Source organism: Mustelus asterias, chromosome 24 (assembly GCF_964213995.1).
Source record: "Mustelus asterias chromosome 24, sMusAst1.hap1.1, whole genome shotgun sequence".
Lineage (NCBI taxonomy): Eukaryota > Metazoa > Chordata > Chondrichthyes > Carcharhiniformes > Triakidae > Mustelus > Mustelus asterias.
In genome coordinates this window covers 51,397,864-51,424,685 of record NC_135824.1, presented here as the reverse complement: position 1 = coordinate 51,424,685, position 26,822 = coordinate 51,397,864, and the positions used below count along the sequence as shown (strand labels likewise).

The window sequence follows — 26,822 nt, the reverse complement described above, 5'->3', positions numbered from 1 at the left end:
CAGGTCTCCCCTCAGCCTCCATCTTTCCAGTGAAAACATTCCGAGTTTATCCAACCTCTCCTCATTCCTAAAGCCCTCCAGACCAGGCAACATCCTGGTAAACCTTCTTTGCACCCTCTCCAAAGCTTCCATGTCCTTCTGGTCGTGTGGCGACCAGAACTGCACACAATATTCCAAATGCGGCCTAACTAAAGTTTTATTCCGCTGTAACATAACTTGCCAACTTTTTTGCTCGATGTCCCAGCCAATGATGGCAAGCATGCTGTATGCCTTCTTGACCACTTTATCCACTTGTGTTGCCGCCTTGGGCAGCACGGTGGCCCAGTGGTTAGCACTGCTGCCTCACAGCGCCAGGGACCCGGGTTCAGTTCCCGGATTGGGTCGCTGTCTATGCGGAGTCTGCACGTTCTCTCCGTGTCTGCGTGGGTTTCCTCCGGGTGATCCGGTTTCCTCCCATAGTCCGAAAGATGTGCTGGTTAGGGTGCATTGACCGTGCTAAATTCTCCCTCAGTGTACCCGAACAGACGCCGGAGTGTGGCGACTAGGGGATTTTCACAGTAGCTTCATTGCAGTGTTAATGTAAGCCTACTTGTGACACTAATAAATAAACTTTAAAATTTTAAGGGATCTGTGGACCGGTGCGCCCTGATCCCTCTGTAAGATGCGTAGGTTAGGTGGATTGACCATGCTAAATTGCCCCTGAGTGCCCAAAGATGTGTCGGTTCGATGGATTAGCCATGGTAAATGTGCAGGATTACAGGGATAGGGCGTGGGGCCTACCTGCGTAAGCTACTCTGTCAGAGATTCGCTGCAGACTTGATGGGCCGAGTGGCCTCTTCTGCGCTGTAGTGTTTCCATGATTTAGGATCAGAGAGTGGCACGGTGACACAGTGGTTAGCACTGCTGCCTCACGTCGCTAGGGACCCGAGTTTGATTCCTGGCTTGGGTCACTGTCTGTGTGGAGTCTGCACGTTCTCCCCGTGTCTGCGTGGGTTTCCTCCGGGTGCTCCGGTTTCCTCTCACAGTCTGAAAGACGTGCTGGTTAGGGCGCATTGGCCGTGCTGAATTCTCCCTCAGTGTACCCGCACAGGAGTGTGGCGACTAGGGGGATTTTCACAGTGACTTAATTGCAGTGTTAATGTAAGCCAACTTGTGACACAAATCAATAAACTTTAACTTTTACTTTTATATAGAACGGTTTCACTGGAATAAAGCATGGCAGTGAGCCACATAAGGGGATAGGGTGTGACCAAAAGTTTAGACTTAGACTTAGAACAGTACAGCACAGAACAGGCCCTTCGGCCCACGATGTTGTGCCGAGCTTTATCTGAAACCAAAATCAAGCTATCCCACTCCCTATCATCCTGGTGTGCTCCATGTGCCTATCCAATAACCGCTTAAATGTTCCTAAAGTGTCTGATTCCACTATCACTGCAGGCAGTCCATTCCACACCCCAACCACTCTCTGCGTAAAGAACCTACCTCTGATATCCTCCCTATATCTCCCGCCATGAACCCTATAGTTATGCCCCCTTGTAATAGCTCCATCCACCCGAGGAAATAGTCTTTGAACGTTCACTCTATCTATCCCCTTCACCATTTTATAAACCTCTATTAAGTTTCCCCTCAGCCTCCTCCGCTCCAGAGAGAACAGCCCTAGCTCCCTCAACCTTTCCTCATAAGACCTACCCTCCAAACCAGGCAGCATCCTGGTAAATCTCCTCTGCACTCTTTCCAGCACTTCCACATCCTTCTTATAGTGAGGTGACCAGAACTGCACACAATGTTCCAACTGTGGTCTCACCAAGGCCCTGTACAGTTGCAGCATAACTCCACGGCTCTTAAACTCCAACCCCCTGTTAACTTGGTCAAAGCGATAGGTTTAAAGGAGTGTCTTAAGGAGGGAGAGTGGGTAGAGAGGCGGACAGGTGAAGGGAGGGTGTTCCAGAGCTTAGGCCCCCAGGCAACTGAAGCTTGCCTACCAGTGTTGGAGTGTTTAAAATTGGGAATGCTCTTCAGGCCAGAACTAGAGGAGCACCGATATCTCAGAGGTGGGTAGGAGGTTAGAGATAGGGAGGGAGGGCAAAGCCTCAGAGGGTTTTGAAAACTAGGAGGGGGAATTCTAACATCAGGAAGTTGTTTGACTGGCAGCCAGTTTAGGTCCTCCTTTAACATCCACTCCCTTTGGCATTGACACGCCGTGCCAGCTGTCTGCACCATCTACAAAAGGGGCACTGCAGCGACTCGCCAAGGCTCCTTTAACAGCACCCTGCAAACCCAAGGCTCTGCCACCTGGAAAGACAAGGAGCAGATACCTGGGGAACACCTGCACGCTCCCCTCCGAGTCACTCGCCATCCTGACTTGGAAATATATCGGCCGTTCCTTCACTGTCGGCTGGGTCAGAATCCTGGAACTCCCTCCCTAACAGCACGGTGGGTGTACCTACACCACGGGGACCGCAGGGTTTTCAAGAAGGCAGCTCACCACCGCCTCCTCAAGGGGTAACTAGGGGGTAAATATTTCCTTTCCAGCGACGCTCACATTCAAAGAACAATTTTTAAAAATCTTGTCTTGATTGGTATGCGTGAATGTGTCTCTGTTGCTGGTGTTACATTTTGCTGGAACATTTTGTTACTCAATGCTGAATGCGTTGGTTGTTGCTAGGTGATATCTGTAACTCTCTGTCTCTCTCTCTCTGTCTCACTCTCTCTCTATCTCCCTCTGCCTGTTTCTCTCTCTCTCCCTGTCTCTCTCTATCCCTCTCTGCCTCTTTCACTCTCTCTCTCGCTCTCTCTCTTTCTCTCTATCTCTCTCTCTGTCTCTCTCTATCTCTCTGTGTCTCTCCCCCTCTCTCTGTCACTCTCAATCTCTCGCTGTCTTTATCTCTCTGTCACTCTCTATCTCTCTCTCTCTCTATCCCTCTCTGTCTCTCTCTATCCCTATCTCTCTCTAACTCTCTGTCTTTCTGTCACCCTCCATCTCTCTCTCTCTATCCCTCTCTCTCTCTCTCTATCTCTTTGTCTCTCTCCATCTCTCTCTCTCTCTATCCCTCTCTGTCTCTCTCTGTCTCTCTCTTTGTTCTCTCTCTGTCTCTCTCCATCTCTCTCTCTCTTTCTCTATCCCTCTCTGTCTCTCTCCATCTCTCTCTCTCTCTATCCCTCTCTGTCTCTCTCTTTGTTCTCTCTCTGTCTCTCTCTCTCTTTGTCTCTCTCCATCTCTCTCTCTCTCTCTATCCCTCTCTGTCTCTCTCCATCTCTCTCTCTCTCTATCCCTCTCTGTCTATCTCTCTCTCTCTCTATCTCTCTCTCTGTCTTGTATCAACAACATCGAGCCTCATAGACCAGAAAGGTCCCATCCCAGGTCTTTGCTTATTTAGCTGACCTCAGCTGGGGCCTGAAGAAGGAAGGTTCCGGTTCCTGATAGTGATCCAGTGGGATCAGATGTGTCTGCGATGTCCCTCCGTAGACAAGCGATTTGTTCAGCCCAGCCTCACAGGGTGAAGGATGATTCTTGAGCCAGGGTTGGATTGGTAATACCCTGGCACTTCTCCCGGCACTGCTTGTGGGAGCTTGCTGTGCGCAAATTGGCTGTTAGGTTTCCTACGACAGTGAGATCCTTAATTGCGGGGACCGGGGGATGGGGGGAGGACAGGGGGGGGGGGCGGGAGGGGGGGGGGTGCAGTGATAAAGCATTTGGTGACGCTTGAAAGTCATCAAAGATGTTGGCCGGCATTCTCTGACCTCCTGCGGCTGGGATTCTCCGATCTCGCCCCCCGCGGCTGGGATTCTCCAGACCCACTGCAGTGAATGAAACTTTGGCTGAGCGCCAAGTTCTCGCTGGCAGGCGGTGGCGGGGCGGGGGGGGGGGGGGGGAGTGGGGGCGAGTGGGGGGTTGGCGTATGTTATCAGTGGATCCCGGTTGCTATCTAAATGCAAATCTTCTCTTCCTCTGAGGAGGGTGGGGTGGGTGAGAGTTGAATGGGCTGGAGACGTTAGCCATGCTGACCTTGATATGTAACACTGCCTGGTACTGTTTCTCCCGGACAGCTGTGTGTTTCGATTGGTGTTGCACAGTGCAGAACGTGACCCCCCCACTCCCTGCAACGCTCGCAACGTCCCGGGGTCAGCGGAGACGGAGTATCTTCCCTTGGAAACCTGAGAACTGAACTGAAGAAGGCGGGGGAGGAAAAGTGTTTCGAGTTGTCCTCAGCAGTGAAGCAGTTATCCCGTCTCTCAGAGTGTGGGGAAGGAGTGGGGGGGCTTCCTTGTGCTTGAGGGACAGAATTCAGACAGTGCTTGCAGACTGTGAGTGAGCAAAGGGTGGGGGGTGGGCATGGGGGGGCGTTGGTGGGCAATGTGAGAGAGGTTCTTTGCCACGCCGCAGTAAGAGTAGCCGTGGGGGTGGATGCCAGCACAGGGAAGCAAGCAGAGCGTTCAGAGGGCACTGGGCGAGACCCCAGCACGGCGGGGGATGGAGTTTCGGGGCCCTTTCTGGTTTTAAACGGAGGAGGGACCCGGGTGTCCAGGGAAATGATGCTGTCGGGTCGCCCGCTCTTCAGTGCTGGCCGCCTGGTACCCGGCACCGGGGACTTGGTGGGCCGGCTCCCTCCCCCGGCCCAGGCCGAACGCAGCCTGTGGATCCCCCTCGGCCCGGCTGGGAACGGACAACGGCAAGGCAGTGGTTGCCGCCGGCGACGGGGCCCTCTTAAACTGGCCGAGGACGGTTCCCGGACCGGGCAGCTGCCCGGTCGTCACCCCCGGGACAGCCTCGAGGGACTTGGCAACATGGACACCCAGAGGCCAATCCGCCCAGGTGGGGCTGCCACTAGACCCGCAGTGGGAGGAAAGGATAGGCCCTGCCGTGGAGTTGGCCGCACAATGGAGGCAGAGAATGGGCCCAGTCGTCCAACTGGACACACGGCAGAGGCATGCGTTGGGCAATATTATGGAGTTGGTCCCACAGCGGAGGCAGAGAGTAGGCTCTATCATGCAGTTGGTCCCACAGTGGAGGCAGAGGATAGGCTCTATCATGGAGTTGGTCCCACAGTGGAGGCAGAGGGTAGGCTCTATCATGGAGTTGGTCCCACAGTGGAGGCAGAGGGTATACTCTATCATGGAATTGGTCCCACAGCAGAAGCAGAGGGTAGGCTCTATCATGGAGTTTGTCCCACAGCGGAGGCAGAGGGTAGGGCCTATCATGGAGCTGGTCCCACAGCAGAGGCAGAGGGTAGGGCCTATCATGGAGCTGGTCCCACAGCGGAGGCAGAGGGTAGGCCATATCCTGGAGTTGGTCCCACAGTGGAGGCAGAGGGTAGGCTCTATCATGGAGCTGGTCCCACAGAGGAGGCAGAGGGTAGGGCCTATCATGGGGCTGGTCCCACAGTGGAGGCAGAGGGTAGGCCATATATTGGAACTGGTCCCACAGTGGAGGCAGAGGGTAGGGCCTATCATGGGGCTGGGCAAGGTGGGAACACACCACCTGCGATATGTGTTTGCAAAGATGATGGATTTAAAGAACAGACAGAACTCCATCAACACCATCAATGGAGGGAGCAGAGCAACCAGGCCACAGGAGGGACGGTTACCAAAGCAACGGGCCTGTCAGAAGCCCAGGAGGGAACTGGGTTTGCAGGCCTGGTAACTATGGCAACAGTCACGGTGGGAGGTCAGGCCCAGCTGTGTGATGCCGCCCGGGCCGGGGAGCGAGCCACCGCGAGTGGCTGTGAGGAGAAGAAGAAGAAGAAGGCGGAGGAACAGGACGATGAGTTTGGGAGTTTCGAGAAGGCGGGGAACCTGGTGCACTGGGCAGAGTTTCCAGGCCCCCTGGGGCCGGAGTGGGACAGCCAGCACCAACAGAGCGAGGCGACGGCTGGCTGGAGTCAAGAACCAGGTGAGGAGGTGGAACGTGGAAGCCAGGGTCCCAGGACATGGCAACCAAACCACGTGGGGGGGCGCAAAACCCTGCGGCTGGGGGGTAGGGTGGGGGGGGGGGGGGGGGTGGGCGGACGGTGGGGAAAGCCTGCGTGGTAAACAGCGAGTACCCCCTGAACTGGGCATCCTGGTGGGGGTTGAGGTCACATGGGCTGGATTTTACCCCTAATGGCGGTGCAAAGGGAGGGGTAATACATGGTCCACTCTCTACCACTCCTGTCCCGCCGGCACATCATGTTGAATCAAGCCAATTAGCAGCAGGCTGGTGGGAATGTTGGCCAATTCGTGGGGCGGGGGAGGGATGGAGCTGGACGTCTGGTGGCAGAGGTGTTCGGCTGTGAATCGGAAGTCGGTCCCAGCTGCCAATTTAAAGCCGCGTTGCCTTCCCGCTCTTTCCTGAGTTGTTTTATCAGCCGGAGCAGACTGGACAACTCAAGTGGACCAACAGCTGTGGGCCAGGAGGTTCCGGCCGAGAGGTCTACGCTCACTTTGCCTTCGCAAAATCCACCCCAAAAAAAGGGGAGGGTGGCACAGTGGTTAGCCCTGCTGCCTCACAGCGCTAGGCAGCGGGGTTCGATTCCCGGCTTGGGTCACTGTTTGTGCGTTCTCCCCGTGTCAACGTGGGTTTCCTCCGGGTGCTCCAGTTTCCTCTCACAGTCCAAAGTTGTGCAGGTTAGGTGGATTGGCCATGCTAAATTGCCCCTTTGTGTCCCAAGATGTTCGGGTTAGGTGGATTGGCCATGCTAAATTGTCCCTTAGTGTCCAAAGATGTGTTGGTTAGGTGGATTGGCCATGCTAAAATGCCCCTTAATGTCCCAAGATGTGCGGGTTAGGTGGATTGGCCATGCTAAATTGTCCCTTAGTGTCCAAAGATGTGTAGGTTAGGTGGATTGGCCATGCTAAAATGCCCCTTAGTGTCCAAAGATGTGTAGGTTAGGTGGATTGGCCATGCTAAAATGCCCCTTAATGTCCCAAGCTGTGCGGGTTAGGTGGATTAGCCATGCTAAATTGTCCCTTAGTGTCCAAAGATGTGTAGGTTAGGTGGATTGGCCATGCTAAAATGCCCCTTAATGTCCCAAGATGTGCGGGTTAGGTGGATTGGCCATGCTAAATTGTCCCTTAGTGTCCCAAGGTGTGTAGGTTAGGTGGATTGGCCATGCTAAATTGTCCCTTAGTGTCCCAAGATGTGCAGTTTGGGTGGATTGGCCGTGCTAAATTGCCTGTTAGTGTCAGGGGAACTACGTGGGGTTTCGGGGATAGGGTCTGGGTGGGATTGTTGTCGGTGCAGACTTGATGGGCTGAATGGGCATCTTCTGCACTGTAGGGATTCTATGATTGAGTGTGAGACTCTGTGGTGACTGGAGATAGTTGATCGCACCCACTCAGGCTGTCAGTCTAGTCTATCTCCTTCTCAGCACGGAGCAATAATCCTTTAACTCACCATCTCCCATCGGATTGATTTTTACATAAAAGATTTCTGCAAAAGAATTGCCTTTCCTACCTCTTTCCCTTCACCCTGCCCAGTAAGCAGGTTGTAGAAAGAATCACAGAAACCCTACAGTGCAGAAAGAGGCCATTTGGCCCATCGAGTCTGCACCCACCCAGGCCCTACCCCCATATCCCTACACATTTACCCGCTAATCTCTCTAACCTACGCATCTCAATCAACCTAACCCGCACACCTTTGGACTGTGGGAGGAAACCAGAGCACCCGGAGGAAACCCACGCAGACACGAGGAGAATGTGCAGACTCCACACAGACAGTGACCCAAGCTGGAAATCGAACCCAGGTCCCTGGAGCTGTGAAGCAGCAGTGCTAACCACTGTGCTACCGTGCCGCCCACGGTTCCAGGGACGATGCCCATAGCCGGCCAAGCAACTGGTCTTCGTTTGGGAGTTGTGACCACGAAAGTCGACAGGATATTTGGCTGTGGGAGCATCACAACTGAACCACCTTTGACACCAACACAGGAACCCTGGCTGATTTACTCTCCCCAAATTTCCCCCCACCTCCCCCCCACTGTCTCCCCCCCCACTGTCTCCCACCCCACCCTCACCACCAGCTCAGCAATGTTTACTGCCTCAGCTGTGATTGCCTAAGTCAGCACAAATTCTCACCGCTGGTCTCTGTCTGTCGGATGTGCCGCCTTTCAGGACCCAGCATCTACCAGCAACGTTCTATTTAGAAGGGCAGCAGGGCAAGTGCCCTGAAGCAGCTGAATTAAAATACCCCCGAAGAGGGAAGATTGGAAGAGCGATAGGGGAAGAAGGTCTTTCCAAGAGTCAGCAGCAGATGATGGGCCGAATAGCCTGTTTCTGCAAGATTCTATCATTCTGGGATGCTGCGAACATGCAAATTCAGAGCAGGAGTAGGCCATTCAGCCCCTCTACCCTGCTACCCCATTCACTAAGATTATGGCTGATCTGACTAACCCGACTCCACATTCCTGCCCACGCCCGGTCACCTTTCACCCCCTTGATAATCAAGAATCTATCTAGCTCTGCTTTAAAACGGGGCAGCACGGTGGCGCAGTGGTTAGCGCTGCTGCCTCACAGCGCCAGGGACCCGGGTTCGATTCCCGGCTTGGGTCACTGTCTGTGCAGAGTCTGCATGTTCTCCCCGTGTCTGCGTGGGTTTCCTCCGGGTGCTCCGGTTTCCTCCCACAGTCCAAAGATGTGCTGGTTAGGCTGATTTTCCCTGCTAAATTGCTCCTTAGCGTCAGGGGTACTAGCGAGGGTAAATACGTGGGGTTACAGGGTCTGGGTGAGATTGTTGTCAGTGCCAGTTCGATGGGCTGAATGGCCTCCTCCTGTCCTGCAGGGATTCTATGATTTAATGGCCCTGATGGCATTGCCAACTCCAGCTTGTGCCCCGATGGCAAAAACATGGTCCCAGGGCAGGTGAAAGGAACTGCCAATCCCAAGCAAAGCCTCTTGAGGAATTCCTCCCTCATGGAATCTTAGAACATAGAAACTGGGAGGCCCTTCGAGCCTGCTCCACCATTCATTTTGATCATGGCTGATCATCAAATTCTATATCCTGATCCTCCCCCTTCTCCCCATATCCCTTGATTCCTTTAGCCTCAAGAGCTATATCTAATTTCTTCTTGAAATCACACAACATTTTGGCCTCAGCTACATTCTGTGGTAGTGAATTCCACACTTTCTCCACCCTCTGGGTGAAAAAATTTCTCCTCACCTCAGTCCTGAAAGGTTTACCCCTTATCCCCAAACTATGACCCCAAGTTCTGGACTCCCCCCACCATCGGGAACATTCTTTCTGAATCTACCCTGTCTAAATAGAATTTTATAAGTTTCTATGAGACCCCCTCTCACTCTTCTAAACTCCAGTGAATATAATCCTAACTGACTTAGTCTCTCCTCATATGACAGACCTGCCATCCCAGGAACCAGCCTGACAAACCTTCGCTGTACTCCCTCTATGGCAAGGGCATCCTTCCTCAGAAGGAGACCATTTGGCCCTTGAAAGTGCTATCCAATCAGTCTAACTCCTCCACTCTTTCTTTATTCCCATTTTTCCAATTGCCATTCGCAAGCCTATTATTGGATTGGCCTCCTGTACCCTTTCCAATAAATGGAGGTGACTATTGCCCTGGTCAGATCAGACTGTGTTTACCCCAGTCCCACGCCGGCATCTCCACATCAGATCAGACAGAACAGAGATTGAAGTTGGCTTCTAGTTTTGGTAGTTTAGTTACATTTTGAGGACAGACTTGGTTCCCATTTCGTTATGGTTAAAAGATGGAGGAGGTGCTGAACAGAAATATTCAATAGGGGAGATAACTTTCCTTCTTTAAAATTCACTTTATTGCCCTTGAACTGAGTGTCTCACTCTGTCATTTCAGAGAGCAGTTGAGAATCAGCCACAGTGCTGTGGCTCTGGAGTCACATGTAGGCCAGAACAGCAGATTTCCTTCCCTAATAGACAATCAACAGTGATTAATTGCAGATTGAATTCAAATTTTGGCATCTGCCTTGGTGGGATTCGAACCTGGGTCCTCCTCCCTGGTCCTTGGATTGCTAGTCCAGTGACAATACCACTCTGCCATCACCTTCCCTTTGGAGCGGAAGATTCAGGAAAGCAGGCATAACCTTAAAAGATTAAAGGGGAGGCGATGGACTAGTGGTATTATCGCTAGAAACTCAGCTATTGTTCTGGGGACCCTGGTTCGAATCCCGCCACGGCAGATGGCGGAATTTGAATTCAATAAAAAATATCTGGAATTAAGAATCTACTGATGACCGTGAAACCATTGTCGGAAAAACCCATCTGGTTCACTAATGTCCCTTTAGGGAAGGAAATCTGTCGTCCTTACCTGGTCTGGCCTACATGTGACTCCAGAGCCACAGCAATGTGGTTGCCCTCTCTCCCACCCAGACCCTATCCCCATGTATTTACCCTAGCTAGTCCCCCTGACACTAAGGAGCAATTTAGCATGGCCAATCCACCTAACCTGCACATGTTTTGAAATGCGGGAGGAAACGGGAGCACCCGGAGGAAACCCACAGAGACACGGGGAGAATGTGCAAACCCCACACAGACAGTGACCCAAGCCGAGAATCTAACCCAGGTCCCTGGCGCTGTGAGGCAGCAGTGCTAACCACTGTGCCACCGTGCCACTCATTGAGTGAACAGGGAATCCCGATTGCTGCTTTGTGTAGAGCTACAGGAATTGGAAGCTGTTGTACTGGGTGTTTTACTCTGATGTGCGATCCTTTTAGGGCCTTCAAACGGAGCAGCAGAAAGCATATGTCCCCCCAGCAGCACCGCAGCCGGTCCTACCCTTGCTTCCGAAGGTGGCTGGAGGGCTTTCCACAGCGACGGCACGCAAACCCAGGAGGCGAGCTTTGAAGCTTTCCCATTGCACAGATGGGAAGATGCACGGTGGAGTGCTGGAGAGAAGTGGTGGTTACCTGCACTGGCACAGCACACAGTTCAGCCAAAAGCATCTCCAGAATCGTCACTGGGCAAGGTAAGTGTTGTGTGCCACACATGCTAAACATAAGAACCCCGTTACTTAGAATTAACAGTGCAGAAATAGGCCATTTAGCCCAACTTGTCTCTGATCCTCCTCCTATCCCATTTCATCTGACCTATCAGTGTATCCTTCTATACCATTATGCAACTCCTCCTCCCGAAGGGAGTCAGCAGCCAATCAGATTGGCTGGTGCGAGCTCTGTCTCCTGATTGATTGAATTCATGTATTATTGTCACATGTATTAACATAGTGAAAAGTATTGTTTCTTGCGCGCTATACAGACAAAGCATACCGTTCATAGAGAAGGAAAGGAGAGGGTGCCGAATGTAGTGTTCCAGTCATAGCTAGGGTGTAGAGAAAGATCAGCTTAGTGCGAGGTAGGTCCATTCAAAAGTCTGACGGCAGCAGGGAAGAAGCTGTTCTTGAGTCGGTTGGTACGTGGCCTCAGACTTTTGTATCTTTTTCCCGACGGAAGAAGGTGGAAGAGAGAATGTCCGGGGTGCGCGGGGTTAGTATACAGTGAAAAGTGTTGTTTCTTGCTTGCTCTACAGACAAAGCACACCGTTCATAGAGAAGGAAACGAGAGGGTGCAGAATGTAGTGTTACAGTCATAGCTAGGGTATAGAGAAAGATCAGCTTAGTGCGAGGTAGGTCCATTCAAAAGTCTGACGGCAGCAGGGAAGAAGCTGTTCTTGAGTCGGTTGGTACGTGGCCTCAGACTCTTGTATCGTTTTCCCAATGGAAGAAGGTGGAAGAGAGAATGGGGGGAAGACATTGGGGGGAATTCTCCTTTCCTACCCACCATGGGAATAGTAGAGGGCGGGGAGGGGCAGACCATGCAAAGGTCCGTTGACCTTGGATGGGATTTTCCGGTTTTTGGTTGGGGGGGGGGGGGAGGGAGGGGCGGGGGGTTGGTGGGGGGGGAGAACGTGGCTGGTAAATCCTGCCTTCTGGTTTGCGATTGCCTCTTTATGTCAAACTTTAACATTAAAACTGCCCACGTAAACATTCAAAATCCTCTTGGTGGAAAGTTACCCCATTCCATTCATAGAGTACATAGGGGAGAAGGCAAGGAGCGGGTGCAGAATGTGGTGTTACAGTCATAGCCAGGGTGTAGAGAAACATCAACTTAATGCGAGGTAGGTCCATTCAAAAGTCTGACGGCAGCGGGGAAGAAGCTGTTCTTGAGTCGGTTGGTACGTGACCTCAGACTTTTGTATCTTTTTTCCGACAGAAGAAGGTGGAAGAGAGAATGTCCGGGGTGCGCGGGGTCCTTGATTATGCTGGCTGCTTTTCCAAGGCAGCGGGAAGTGTAGACAGAGTCAATGGATGGGAGGCTGGTTTGCGTGATGGATTGGGCTACATTCACGACCTTTTGTAATTTTTGGCGGTCTTGGGCAGAGCAGGAGCCATACCAAGCTGTGATACAACCAGAAAGAAAGCTTTCTATCGTGCATCTGTAAAAGTTGCTGAGAGTCGTAGCGGACATGCCAAATTTCCTGAGTGTTCATCCAATGCCTTGGAGACTTTGATAAAGCAGTGAACTAGAGCAGAACGTCAACAGACACAAGGGTGAAGGATCAAGCTTCATGAGATGCCATTACTCTGCTTATAGACATAGAACATAGAACATTACAGCGCAGTTCAGGTCCTTCGGCCCTCGATGTTGCGCCGACCAGTGAAACCAATCTAAAGCCCCTCTAATCTACACTATTCCAATATCATCCATATGTTTATTCAATAACCATTTGAATGCTCTTAATGTTGACGAGTTCACTACTGCTGCAAGCAGGGCATTCCACCTCTAACATCTGTCCTACATCTATCACCCCTCAATTTAAAGCTATATTGGGAAAAGTTCTTTAAGGAGTCACAGCAACTTCAGTTGTAACTTGGCTAAATGTCCCAAGGTGTGTCAAGGGGTGCACTCAGAAGGAAATGGTGCCAAGCCATTGGAGATGTTCGCGACAGGTGACCAGAAAGTTTGGTCAAGGAGGGAGGTGGTAAAGAGGAGAGTGAGGTGCAGAGGTTGTAGGAGGGACTCCAATAATTAGGGCTCTGGCAGCTGAAGGTATGGCTGCAAATGGTGGGTTGAAGGTCATTGTCAAGCGGTCAGGATTGTAGAAAGGCAGAATTCTTGGAGAGCTGGAGGAGGTCAAAGAGATAGAGTCATAGAGATATACAGCACGGAAACAGGCCCTTCGGCCCAACTTGTCCATGTCTACCAGGTTTCCTAAACTGACCTAGCCCCATTTGCCTGCGTTTGGCCCATTTCCCTCTAAACGTTTCCCATCCATGTACCTGTCCAAATGTCTTTTAAATGTTGTAATTGTACCTGCCTCTGGCACCTCCTCTGGCAGCTCATTCCATACACGCACCGCCCTCTGAGTGAAAAGGTTACCCCTCAGTTTCCCTTTTAAATCTTTCCCCTCTCACCTTAAACCTGTGCCCTCTAGTTTTGACCTCCCCTACCCTGGGGAAAAGCCTTGACTATTCACCTTATCTATGCCCCTCATTTATTTGTGTCACAAGTGAGGCTTACATTAACATTGCAATGAAGTTACTGTGAAATTCCCCGAGTCGCCACACTCTGGCACCTGTTCGGGTCAATGCACCCTAACCAGCATGTCTTTCAGACTGTGGGAGGAAACTGGAGCACCCGGAGGAAACCCACGCAGACACGGGGAGAATGTGCAAACTCCACACAGACAGTGACCCGAGCATCGAACCTGGGTCCCTGGCGCTGTGAGGCAGCAGTGCTAACCCACTGTGCCACCGTGCCATTGTGGATAACCTGCCTTTGCTACACAAGGGTGTAAATTGGAACCAGAGAGGGATTCTCATTCTCAGGGTGCCCTTGAACTTGCTGCGATTGTTGCCTCGTCTGCCTGTACTGAGTGGCCTGTGTTTGTTTTGCAGCCCGGGTTGGACTCGGTGTTTCAGTGCTGTTTTCCCGCTGTCTCGTCCACAAGCTCGAGAGACCCAATCCCACCCCTGGGACAGCTGCTAGGCGCGGAGAAGGTGGGCGAAGGATTCATGAGGTACGGTGAACTGTCCGTTCGAACGTTCCATACCAGGCCTACATCAGGGGAGGCGGTGGAGTAGTGGTATCGTCGCTGGACTAGTGATCCAGAGACCCAGGGTGATGAAGGTTATCTCGGATTGCAACGGGATCTTGAGCAATTGGGCCAGTGGGCTGACGAATGGCAGATGGAGTTTAATTTAGACAAATACGGGGTGATGCATTTTGGTAGATCAAATCGGGGCAGGACTTACTCAGTTAATGGTAGGGAGAGTTATAGAACAAAGATCTAGGGGTACAGGTTCATAGCTCCTTGAAAGTGGAGTCACAGGTGGATAGAGTGGTGAAGAAGGCATTCGGCATGCTTGGTTTCATTGGTCAGAACATTGAATACAGGAGTTGGGACGTCTTGTTGAAGTTGTACAAGACATTGCTAAGGCCACACTTGGAATACTGTGTACAGTTCTGGTCACCCTATTATAGAAAGGATATTATTAAACTAGAAAGAGTGCAGAAAAGATTTACTCGGATGCTACCGGGACTTGATGGATTGAATTATAAGGAGAGGCTGGATAGACTGGGACTTTTTTCCCTGGAGCGTAGAAGGCTGAGGGATGATCTTATAGAGGTCTATAAAATAATGAGGGGCATAGACAAGGTAGATAGTCAACATTTTTCCCAAAGGTAGGGGAGTCTAAAACTAGAGGACATAGGTTTAAGGTGAGAGGGGAGAGAAACAAAAGGGTCTAGAGGGCAATTTTCTTCGCTCAGAGGGTGGTGAGTGTCTGGAACGAGCTGCCAGAGGTAGTAGTAGAGGCGGGTACAATTTTGTCTTTTAAAAAGCATGTAGACAGTTACATGGGTAAAATGGGTATAGAGGGATATGGGCCAAATGCGGGCAATTGGGACTAGCTTAGTGGTAGAAACTGGGCGGCATGGACAAGTTGGGCCGAAGGGCCTGTTTCCATGCTGTAAACCTCTATGACTCTATAATGTTCTGGGGCACCCGGGTTCGAATCCCGCCACAGCAGCTGGTGAAATTTGAATTCAATAAAAATAAATCTGGAATTAAAAAGTCTACTGATGACTATGAAACTATTGTCGGAAAAACCCATCTGGTTCACTAATGCCCCCTTCAGGGAAGGAAATCTGCCGTCCTTACCCGGTCTGGCCTACATGTGACTCCAGAGCCACAGCAATGTGGTTGACTCTCAACTGCCCTCGGGCAACTAGGGATGGGCAATAAATGGTGGCCCAGCCAGCGACGCCCATGTTCTATAAAATGAATTAAGAATTTAAAAATAATTACAGTTACAGCATCACAGGAGGCTGCTAGCCCTGGTCACATGTCCCATGTTTGCGGGACACGTTACATCGAGTTAACATCGCAGAAAGAGGCCAATCGTCCCAACAGAATCCACGCTTCACCCCACTCCACCTCAACCTATCAACTTGACCTTCGATTATTTTTTAATTATTCACTCGTGGGATGTGGGCGTCGCTGGCAGGGCCATTACTGCCCATCACTAATTGCCCCTTGAACTGAGTGTCTCGCTCGGCCATTTCAGAGGGCACCTAAGAGTCAACCACATTGCCGTGACTCTGGAGTCACATGTAGGCCAGACCGGGAAAGGACAGCAGATTTCCTTCCCTAAAGGGACATTAGTGAACCAGATGGGTTTTTACAATAATTTTTCTTTGGTCAACATTCCAGGTTTTTATTTATTGATTTCAAATTTAACCATCGGCCGTGGTGGGATTCGAACCCTGGTCTCCAGAGCGTTACCCCATCGGGTCCGATGCCACCGCCTCCCGCTTTCCTTTCTCCGTCAAAGTACCTCAACTTTTTCTGGTAACAAGTTCCATATTCTAAACACCCTCTGGATAAAGAGGTTTCTCCTGATTTTTTAAATTAGATTTATTACAGACTATTAATGTCCCCCTCATTCTGGACTTTCCACTAAAGTGGAAACATTTCCACATTTATCGTATCAAACCCCTTCATAATTCTATCAGGTCACCCCCCTCAGCCCTCACTTTTCTAGAGAAAAGAGTTCAATGTTTCTGACCCGTGCACGAAGCCTCAACTCAAAACACTTGATTTCATCACACAGTCATCAGAACAAAACATTCGATGAGATCATGGCTGACCTGTGACCTACATCTGCGACCTTTGCCCTCATAATCCCCTAATCCCTAATCTATCTCTGATTTAAAATTAACAATTGTTCTAGTATCAGGGTGGCACGGTGGTTAGCAACACTGCTTCACAGCGCCAGGGATCCGGGTTCGATTCCCGGCTTGGGTCACTGACTGGGAGTTTGCACTTTCTCCTCGTGTCTGCGTGGGTTTCCTCCGGGTGCTCCGGTTTCCTCCCACAGTCCGAAAGATGTGCGGGTCAGGTGGATTGGCCATGCTAAATTGCCCCTTAGTGTCAGGGGGACTAGCTAGGGTAAATGCATGGGGGTAGGGCCTGGGTGGGATTGTGGTCGGTGCAGACCCAATGGGCTGAATGGCCTCCTTCTGCACTGTAGGATTCTATGATCAGTTGCTATTTTGTGGGAGGCAATGACCCTGTGGATTTATCGCTAGACCATTAATCCAGAAACTCGGCTAATGTTCTGGAGACCCGGGTTCGAATCCCGCCATGGCAGAATTTAATTAAATTTGAATTCAATTTTTAAAAATCTGGAATTAAGAATCTACTGATGACCATGAAACCATTGTCGATTGTCGGAAAAACCCATCTGGTTCACTAATGTCCCTTTAGGGAAGGAAATCTGCCATCCTTACCTGGTCTGGCCTACATGTGACTCCAGAGCCACAGCAATGTGGTTGACTCGCAACTGCCCTCGGGCAACTAGGGATGGGCAAGAAATGCTGGCCAGCCAGCGACACCCATGTCCCACAAATGAATAATTTAAAAAAGTTCCAAACATCTGCCAGCCTTTGTGTGAAAGAAAGCGTTCTCTACTGAAATATTTGGGCTTGAAACTTAAGACTCTGCACCCCAGCCTGAGATTCTCCAAGGCAACGGGAGTACTTGTTCCCCTGAAAATCTCAAAAACTTTCATCTAAGCATCATTTAACTTTGTAAGTATGAGGGAACATGCCCCTCGTTGGTGTAATCCCTCCCCTTCGCTTGGGTTCCAGATATTATTCTGGTAAACTGTGCTGCACTCCCTCCAAGACTAAAATATCCTTCCTGAGATGTGGTCCCCAGAACTGCTCCATTAATTTATTCCTCCTGCCTCACACGAGGTGGTATTTATGGGGCACCTCATCCTATCTGTCAGGGAGCTCACTTTGCTGCATACACAGAGTTTTGTTACACCGCAGAGAATCATAGAATAGAATCCCTGCAGTGCAGAAGGAGGCCATTTGGCCCATCGAACCTGCACCGAGAACAATCCCACCCAGGCCCTATTCCCGTAACCCCACGTATTTACCCGGCTAATCCCTCTGACATTAAGGAGCAATATAGCACGACCAATCCACCTAACCCGCATATCTTTGGACACTAAGGGGCAATGTAGCATGGCCAATCCACCCAACCCGTACATCTCTGGACACTAAGGGGCAATTTAGCATGGCCAATCCACCTAACCCGCACATCTTTGGACACTAAGGGGCAATGTAGCATGGCCAATCCACCTAACCCGCACATCTTTGGACACTAAGGGGCAATGTAGCATGGCCAATCCACCTAACCCGTACATCTCTGGACACTAAGGGGCAATTTAGCATGGCCAATCCACCTAACCCGCACATCTTTGGATACTAAGGGACAATTTAGCATGGCCAATCCACCTAACCCGCACATCTTTGGACACTAAGGGACAATTTAGCATGGCCAATCCACCTAACCCGCACATCTTTGGATACTAAGGGACAATTTAGCATGGCCAATCCACCTAACCCGCACATCTTTGGACACTAAGGGGCAATTTAGCATGGCCAATCCACCTAACCTGCACATCTTTGGAGTGTGGGAGGAAACCGGAGCACCCGGAGGAAACCCACGCAAACACAGGGAGAACGTGCAGACTCCACACAGACTGTTACCCAAGCCGGGAATCGAACGCTGGTCCCTGGAGCCGTGAGGCAGCAGTGCTAACCACTGTGCCACCGTGCCAACCATGCCAGCCGTAGCCAAGTGGTAGCACTGTCACTTCTGAGTCTGGAGGTTGTGGGTTTAAAGGTCCCACCACAAAAACCTGAGCACAGAATGCAGGCTGCCTCTCTCTCATGCATTACGTTAGGTGGTGGGTCTTATCAGCATTCCCGACGGCCGGCTTATATGGGATGTTCCCTCCAGTGCCATTGCTAACGTTTAGAGTACTGTCTTCATTGAGGGGGGGGAGGGAGGATCAGGATATTGAATTTAATGATCATCCAAGATCAGAATGAATGGTGTAGCAGGCTCGAAGGGCGGAATGGCCTCCTCCTGCTTCTAGTTTCTATGTTTCTATTTCTGGGGCACTGCAACTCAGGCCTTAGGTGCCCCACAGCACCAGGGACCCGGGTTCGATTCCCGGCTTGGGTCACTGTCTGTGCGGAGTCTGCACGTTCTCCCCGTGTCTGCGTGGGTTTCTTCCGAGTGCTCCGGTTTCCTCCCACAGTCTGAAAGATGTGCAGGTTAGGTGGATTGGCCATGCTAAATTGCCCCTTAGTGTCCAAAGATGTGTAGGTTAGGTGGATTGACCATGCTAAATTGCCCCTTAGTGTCCAAAGATGTGTAGGTTAAGTGGATTGGCCATGCTAAATTGCCCCTTGGTATCCAAAATATGCTGGCGAGCTGAGTTGGCAATGCTAAATTCTCCCTCAGTGTACCCGAACAGGTGGCAGAGTGTGACGATTACGGGGTTTTCACTGTAACTTCTACTGTAAGCACTAATAAATAAAGTTTAAACTTTGCTTTGGTTCTGTTCCAGCGTACAGGCCCGGGATCTCTGGGATTCACTGCAAAATGCTGATCAGGCTGTCGGGCTGAAATATAGATGGTCGGAGTGTCAGAGTCGCAAACACCTCCTTGCGTCGCTGTGCGTGGACCCCGCACACACGGTGAGTGGTGACACCGCAGAGAGCAGAGGTCCTTTCACTGCTTCCAGCCACTGGGTTTGGATAAGCTAATCTCGTTTCTCACCATTCTCTGAGGATGCCCTGAAGGCAGGTGCTGATGCCAGGGCTGTGGGGTACCCGGGGCTGGAAGTTCTCTCGGCTGGGGGTGGGCAAGGGGAGGGGGGAGGGTGCGGGGGGCAGGGAGTGCTGCCCACGGCTGGGAAATGTAGGCCGCTCGAGGCTGCGGGGTTGTGCTGGAGCTGTGCGGGAGTCTGCTGGCTTGGGGCAGTGACTGGGTTGGGGGGGGGGGAGGGGGTGGACACCTGGGCAGGCATTACCCAGAAGGAGAGGTGTTGCCCCGGGAATTGTGGGGTGACACCCCACCCCGGGACGGGGACTGGGGGTGAGGGGGGGGGGGGGGATGGGGTGTAGAAATGTTGCCTGGGATTTGGCAAGGGGCAGGGAGGGAGGTGATGCTGGGGGTCCCTGGGATGGGGAGATGTTCCCATGCTGAGGGGATGCCCTGGGAGTTGGGGTCATGCCCTGGGCTTGTTGTGGGGGGTGCAGGAAGGGCTGCCTGGGATCTAGTGGAGGTTTGCCCAGGACTTGGGAGGGGGTGGTGGGGGTGGGGGGGGGGGGGGGGGGGGGGGTGCTGTTGGAGGTCCCCTGAGCGGGGGGAGATGTCCCAGAAGCTGGGGGTGGCACCTTGGTGTGGGGGGGGGGGGAGGGAGGGAAGGAGGGAGGGAGAGAGTGGGGGAAGGAGGGAGAAAGGGAGGGAAGGTCGGAGGGAGAGGGGGAGTGGAGGAGGGAGGGAGGAAAGAAGGGAGGGGCAGAGGGAGTGGGGGAAGGAGGGAGCGAGGGAGGGAGAGAGGGAGTGGGGAGGGAGGGAAGGAGGGAGTGAGGGAGTGGGGAGGGAGCGAGGGAGGGAAAGAGGGAGGGAGAGAGGGAGGAAGGGAGGAAAAGAGGGAATGAGGGATGGAGGAGGGTCCCAGGGAGCCGGGGGTGGGGGGGGGGGGGGGGTGGTGGTTGATATCCTGTGATCTAAAGGTTGAGATACCTGGATGTTGGCCATCCATTGGTTTGGAGAGGGGTTGCCCAGGAACGTGGGGTTTTGGGGGTGGTGCCCTGGACTGAGGCATAATACCCTGAGGCTGAGATGATCTCAAAAACACTGTACCATCCAATTAATTATCAGGTGTTTGACTTCAGCTGACAATTTCTTTCTTTCTGCCTCTTATTCCTGTTCTAATCCTATTCCTACTCCAATCGGTTTTAACAAAGAACAAAGAGAAGTACAGCACAGGAACAGGCCCTTCGGCCCTCCAAGCCTGTGCTGACCATGATGTCCTAACTAAACTAAAAATAAAACCTTCTCCCTTACCGTATCCCTCTATTCCCTCCCGATTCATGGACCTGTCCAGATGCCTCTTAAATGTTGCTAATGTTCCTGCTTCCACCACCTCCCCTGGCAGCGCGTTCCAGGCACCCACCCCTCCCTGCGTGAAAAACTTCCCCCGCACATCTCCCTTAAACATTCCCCCTCTCACCTTGAACCTGTGCCCCCTTGTAATTGACACTTCCACCCTGGGGAAAAAGCCTCTGACTATCCACCCTGTCTGTGCCTCTCATAGTTCTGTAGACCAGGTCTCTCCTCAACCTCTGTCTTTCCAGTGAAAACAATCCTAGTTTATTCAACCTCTCCTCATAGCCAACACCCTCGAGACCAGGCAACATCCTGGTGAACCTTCTCTGCACTCCCTCCAGAGTTTCCACATCCTTCTGGTGGTGTGGTGACTGTACGCAACACTCCAAATGGGGCCTAACCGAGGTTTTATTTAGCTTTTTATGCGCTCTTTTCCCCTGTTTCAACTCTTTTTTCCCTTTCTCTCACTCTCCTCTTGTCACGCTCTCTTCTTTCTTTCCTCTCTTCTCCCCATCCTTATTCTTTTCTCCTTTCCCTCTCTTTCTGCACTCCCTCTCCTGCTGAATTCTCTCTCCGACATTTCCTTGCCAAACCTCTCGGTTTCTCTCCTCTCATTCCAATGTTCCAGGAGACACTCGCAGCTCACATGAGAACACTGGACTCTTCCCCCCTGCTCTCCAGAGAGACAACGATGGAGCTGCAGTCTTCCCCCGTTACCTCGGACCGGGATTACAAGGAGTTAATGTTCATTAAGGTATGGCAGTTTAAAGCTACAGGTTGCCTCTCAAAATGCCTCCCTAATTAAATGGGAAGGCGATGATGGCCTAGTGGCATTATCGCTAGATTATTGATCCAGAAACTCAGCCAATGTTCTGGGGGACCCGGGTTCGAATCCCGCCACGGCAGATGGTGGCGGAATTTGCATTCAAAATCTGAAATTAAGAATCTACTGATGGGGCGACACAGTGGTCAGCGCTGCTGCCTCACAGCGCCAGGGACACGGGTTCAATTCCAGGCTTGGGTCACTGTCTGTGTGGAGTTTGGACATTCTCCCCGTGTCTGCATGGGTTTCCTCCGGGTGCTCCGGTTTCCTCCCACAGTTTGAAAGACGTGCTGGTTAGGGTGCATTGACCCGAACAGGCGCCGGAGTGTGGCGACTAGGGGAATTTCACAGTAACTTCATTGCGGTGTTAATGTAAGCCTTACTTGTGACTAATAAATAAACTTTAAGCATTGTCGATTGGTGGAAAAACCCATCTAGTTCACTAGTGTTCTGTAGGGGAGGAAATCTGCCATCCTTACCGGGTCTGGCCTACATGTGACTCCAGAGCCACAGCAATGTGGTTGATCCTCATCTGCCCTCGGGGTACTAGGGATGGGCAATAAATGCTGGCCCAGCCAGCGACGCCCATGTCCCACAAATGAATAAAAAAAAGGGGCACTCTCTGCACAAAGTAGTGAGAGAGATGGTTAAGCCTTGTACCACTTTCTCAAACCTCCTAACCCCCGTTCGCCCATCACCCTCAGTGCTTACCAACCAACGTTGGCGCCAATCTCCATTATAAAATTCTTCAACAATCAACAGAAAATGCTGGAAAATCTCAACAGGTCTGTGGAGAGGGACACAAAGGTACAGTTTCCAGTCCAACCTGACCCACCCTCAGAGCAGAAGAAGAAGTCATACGGACTTAGGGCGGCACGGTAGCAATAGGGCGGCACGGTAGCACAGTGGTTAGCACTGCTGCTTCACAGCTCCAGGGTCCTGGGTTCGATTCCCGGCTCGGGTCACTGTTTGTGTGGAGTTTGCACATTCTCCTCGTGTCTGCGTGGGTTTCCTACGGGTGCTCCGGTTTCCTCCCACAGTCCAAAGATGTGTGGGTTAGGTTGATTGGCCAGGTTAGAAATTGCCCCTTAGAGTCCTGGGATGTGTAGGTTAGAGGGATTAGCGGGTAAATATGTGGGGGTAGGGCCAGGGTGGGATTGTGGTCGGTGCAGACTCGATGGGCCGAATGGCCTCCTTCTGCACTGTAGGGTTTCTATGTTTCTATGGACTCGAAACGTTAACTCTGTTTCTCTCCACAGATTGTTTTAGAGTTTATTTATTAGTGTCATAAGAAGGCTTACATTAACTGCGATGAGGTTACTGTGAAAAATCCCCTAGGTCGCCACACTCCGGCGCCTGTTCGGGTACACTGAGGGAGAATTTAGCACGGCCAATCCACCTAACCAGCACGTCTTTCGGACTGTGGGAGGAAACCGGAGCACCCGGAGGAAACCCACGCAGACACAGGGAGAATGTGCAAACTCCACACAGACAGTGACCCAAGCCGGGAATCGAACCCGGGTCCCTGGAGCCGTGAGGCAGTAGTGCTAACCACTGTGCCACCGTGCCGCCTGCTGCATTTTCGATTGATATTTCTGATTTCCAGAAGGAGTTTGCTTTTATTTTAATGTCTTATTCTTGTACTCAAATCGCACTGTGTCCTCACCGCTCCCTATCTCTGTAATCTCACTCAATCTTCCAAGATATCTGCACTCAACCAATTTTGGGCATCCCTAATTATAATCGTTCCACCATTGGCGGCCATGCCTCCAGCTGTCCTGGGCCCCAAGCTCTGGAATTCCCTCCATCTGAACTGGCTGTTTTTTAACAGATTCCTGAAAAGGCCTGGGATTTCCTCAGTTGGATCAAAGTGTCCCAACAAACACTCCCAGGACAGGCACAGCGCGGGGTTAGATACAGAGTAAAGCTCCCTCTACACTGTCCCCATCAAATACTCCCAGGACAGGTATAACACGGGGTTAGATACAGAGTAAAACTCCCTCTACACTGTCCCCCATCAAACACTCCCAGGACAGGTACAGCACGGGGTGAGATACAGAGTAAAGCTCCCTCTACACTGTCCCCCATCAAACACTCCCAGGACAGGTACAGCACGGGGTTAGATACAGAGTAAAGCTCCCTCTACACTGTCCCCATCAAACACTCCCAGGACAGGTACAGCACAGGTTAGGTACAGAGTAAAGCTCCCTCTACACTGTCCCCATCAAACACTCCCAGGACAGGTACAGCACGGGGTTAGATACAGAGTAAAGCTCCCTCTACACTGTCCCCCATTAAACACTCCCAGGACAGGTACAGCATGGGGTTAGATACAGAGTAAAGCTCCCTCTACACTGTCCCCATCAAACACTCCCAGGACAGGTACAGCACGGGGTTAGATACAGAGTAAAGCTCCCTCTACACTGTCCCCCATTAAACACTCCCAGGACAGGTACAGCACGGGGTTAGATACAGAGTAAAGCTCCCTCTACACTGTCCCCATCAAACACTCCCAGGACAGGTACAGCATGGGGTTAGATACAGAGTAAAGCTCCCTCTACACTGTCCTCATCAAACACTCCCAGGACAGGTACAGCACGGGGTTAGATACAGAGTAAAGCTCCCTCTACACTGTCCCCCATTAAAACACTCCCAGGACAGGTACAGCACGGGGTTAGATACAGAGTAAAGCTCCCTCTACACTGTCCCCATCAAACACTCCCAGGGCAGGTACAGCACGGGGTTAGATACAGAGTAAAGCTCCCTCTACACTGTCCCCATCAAACACTCCCAGGGCAGGTACAGCACGGGGTTAGATACAGAGTAAAGCTCCCTCTACACTGTCCCCATCAAACACTCCCAGGACAGGGACAGCACGGGGTCAGATACAGAGTAAAGCTCCCTCTACACTGTCCCCATCAAACACTCCCAGGACAGGGACAGCACGGGGTTAGATAGGGGTTAAAGCTCCTTCCATTCCAATTCTCTTCCCCCTCCTAGTGGCACAGTAAGGTAGACGTTTGTCTGTTTCCAAAGCTGGTAATTCCCAGAGCAGGTCGCTAGTCTGTTGCCAGGAGGCTTACAACTTGAGGGGCTCCTCTCCACATCAAGCATAGCTGACTAGGAGTCTCTCCCGCTCTTATCGCCAGTCTATTGCCTTATTTGGAAGGATTTTACAGGTTGACTCTCAGCCTTTTTGGTCGCGTTATGAACGCATCTTCGTTGGTCGCCAAGTCCTGGGGTGGGACTCGAACCAACAGATAGTGTGGAGGGAGCTTTACTCTGTATCTAACCCCGTGTTATACCTGTCCTGGGAGTGTTTGATGGGGGACAGTGTAGAGGGAGCTTTACTCTGTATCTAACCCCGTGTTATACCTGTCCTGGGAGTGTTTGATGGGGGACAGTGTAGAGGGAGCTTTACTCTGTATCTAACCCCGTGTTATACCTGTCCTGGGAGTGTTTGATGGGGGACAGTGCAGAGGGAGCTTTACTCTGTATCTAATCCCGTGCTGTACCTGTCCTGGGAGTGTTTGATGGGGGACAGTGTAGAGGGAGCTTTACTCTGTATCTAACCCCGTGCTGTACCTGTCCTGGGAGTGTTTGATGAGGACAGTGTAGAGGGAGCTTTACTCTGTATCTAACCCCATGCTGTACCTGTCCTGGGAGTGTTTGATGGGGACAGTGTAGAGGGAGCTTTACTCTGTATCTAACCCCTGACTCAGAGTCAGGGACGCTAACCCCACTGCGCCTCAGGACTGAAAACTCCTTCAATATGTCCTGTTAAATACTCATAGGGCAGATACAGCGCGTGTTAGATACAGAGTAAATATGTCCTGACAACACTGCCAGGCCTCCATCTCAAAAAGAACACCCCATCCTGTAACATTGTGACTTTTGCCCATTTCCCACAGTGGCCCCTCCCCAAGGGAGATTGGGATGGAGTGGCTTTCGGGGTGGGGGGGGGGGGGGAGGAGGGGATGATGGTGGTGGGAAGTCAGGGGTGAATTTTAGGTTCTGTGCACCACCGGCCATTGGACACCGGGGGGGGCGGGAGTGTGTGGGGGTTTGAGGCAGCGTCATCGCTGGGCATCACCGTTCTGTCCTTCTCTGTTCCAGAACTCCGTCCCTCCGCTCCAGAACGGCCTCAGCCCCACCCACCGTATCCAGGCCTTCTTTTACCACTGGACACAGGCCGACAGGAATGGGAAAAGCAAGACTTCGTACGACTTCAATAAGAACTTCACGGCCTAGTGGACCAGAGGCCACGCTCTGCGACTCTGCCTCTTTCTCCATCAAGTCTTTTTTTTGCGAGGCCTCCAACTCTGCCTCCAGGACATGTCTGTCATTATTTAACGGGGCTGTTTTAGTTTTTATTTTGGGGACGGGGGAACTCCTGGAACGGGTTGAGGGCAGGGGGACAGATCCAGACACAAAATCAGAATGCGACTGAACTTGAGGGGGAGCTTGTGCACCAATCCACCGCCGCGTTGCAACAGCAACCACACCGAAGCGTTTCATTGGCTGTAAAGTGCTTCGGGGTGTGAAAGGTGCTATATAAATGCAAGTCTTTCTTGAGCATAGGATGGCGCACGAAATGGGCGGTCGGTATTTTACTCTCCACTGTGAGTAAGCATCTGAGAAGAATATTTTTAAAACCCCCTCCCTCCAGGACACGAGTTGAGTTCCCATCTTTAGCTCTGATTCTGGGGCGCTGGTGGTAATGCCGCAGGATTGGTCATCCAGCAAGGGAGACACGGGTTCAAATCCCACCCTGGCAGCTGGTGGAATTTGGATTAAATGAATTGATTTTACAAAAAACTCTGGAATTGAGAGCACGTCACAGGAATGGTGGCACAGGAAGCTATTACCCTGCAGATGAGCTGACTGGATTGGCCCAGGGTTTGCTGGACTCACCTGTACAAAGGAAGACAGCAGTAGAACGGAGCTAAGCGAATGTTCCTGGGCATTCATTGCCTCCTTATTCAGAGGCAAGCTGGTATTAGCCCGTGGGAGGACCTCGCTGTGTGTGAATTGTCCCTGTGTGGAAGGCACCATTTTGTACTGCGAGGGAGTGGACAGTTTATTTGTATTTTCCGCGCGTTGTAACATTCCACAGTGTGGCTCCCTCTTTCACTCCCTGTTTTTCCTGGAGATTATTTATGCGCAGTGATTTTGGCCTTTTATCTTCTGAAAGGCCTCCAATGGGCTTGGCTGGGCCTCCCATCCTCAATCAAACTGGCCACTCGACACGAGAGCAACGTGGCTCCGTCAAATGGGCAGCTTCACTCATTAACATTGGAATTTGGAGATTCTGGGTGTTGAATGGAGCCCTAATATCAGGAGGCCCCACAAGTCACTCACTCACACACACACACACACGCATACTCACATATGCACACTCACACACATACGCACACACATATATGCACACATACATACATATGCACACACGTATGCACACTCATGCACACACACATACATATGCACACATGTGCACACACATATGCACATTCACACACACATGCACACGTGCACACACACATGTGCGCACACACACGTGCA

At 51.6% G+C, this 26,822-nt stretch overlaps 1 protein-coding gene across 1 annotated transcript in view; it reads left to right on the top strand.

Annotated features, from left to right (window-relative positions):
* Nucleotides 1–4,360: 4,360 nt before the first annotated feature.
* LOC144511380 (uncharacterized) overlaps nt 4,361–26,822 on the top strand; it is a 28,233-nt gene continuing 5,771 nt past the window's right edge. Inside the window, exons 1-6 of the mRNA XM_078241681.1 lie at nt 4,361–5,890; nt 10,675–10,925; nt 13,851–13,972; nt 18,888–19,017; nt 21,066–21,191; nt 25,377–26,803. Of these exons, the coding sequence (XP_078097807.1) occupies nt 4,531–5,890; nt 10,675–10,925; nt 13,851–13,972; nt 18,888–19,017; nt 21,066–21,191; nt 25,377–25,511 (2,124 nt within the window). The 5' untranslated portion in view covers nt 4,361–4,530 and the 3' untranslated portion in view covers nt 25,512–26,803. The remainder of the gene's footprint in view (nt 5,891–10,674; nt 10,926–13,850; nt 13,973–18,887; nt 19,018–21,065; nt 21,192–25,376; nt 26,804–26,822) is intronic.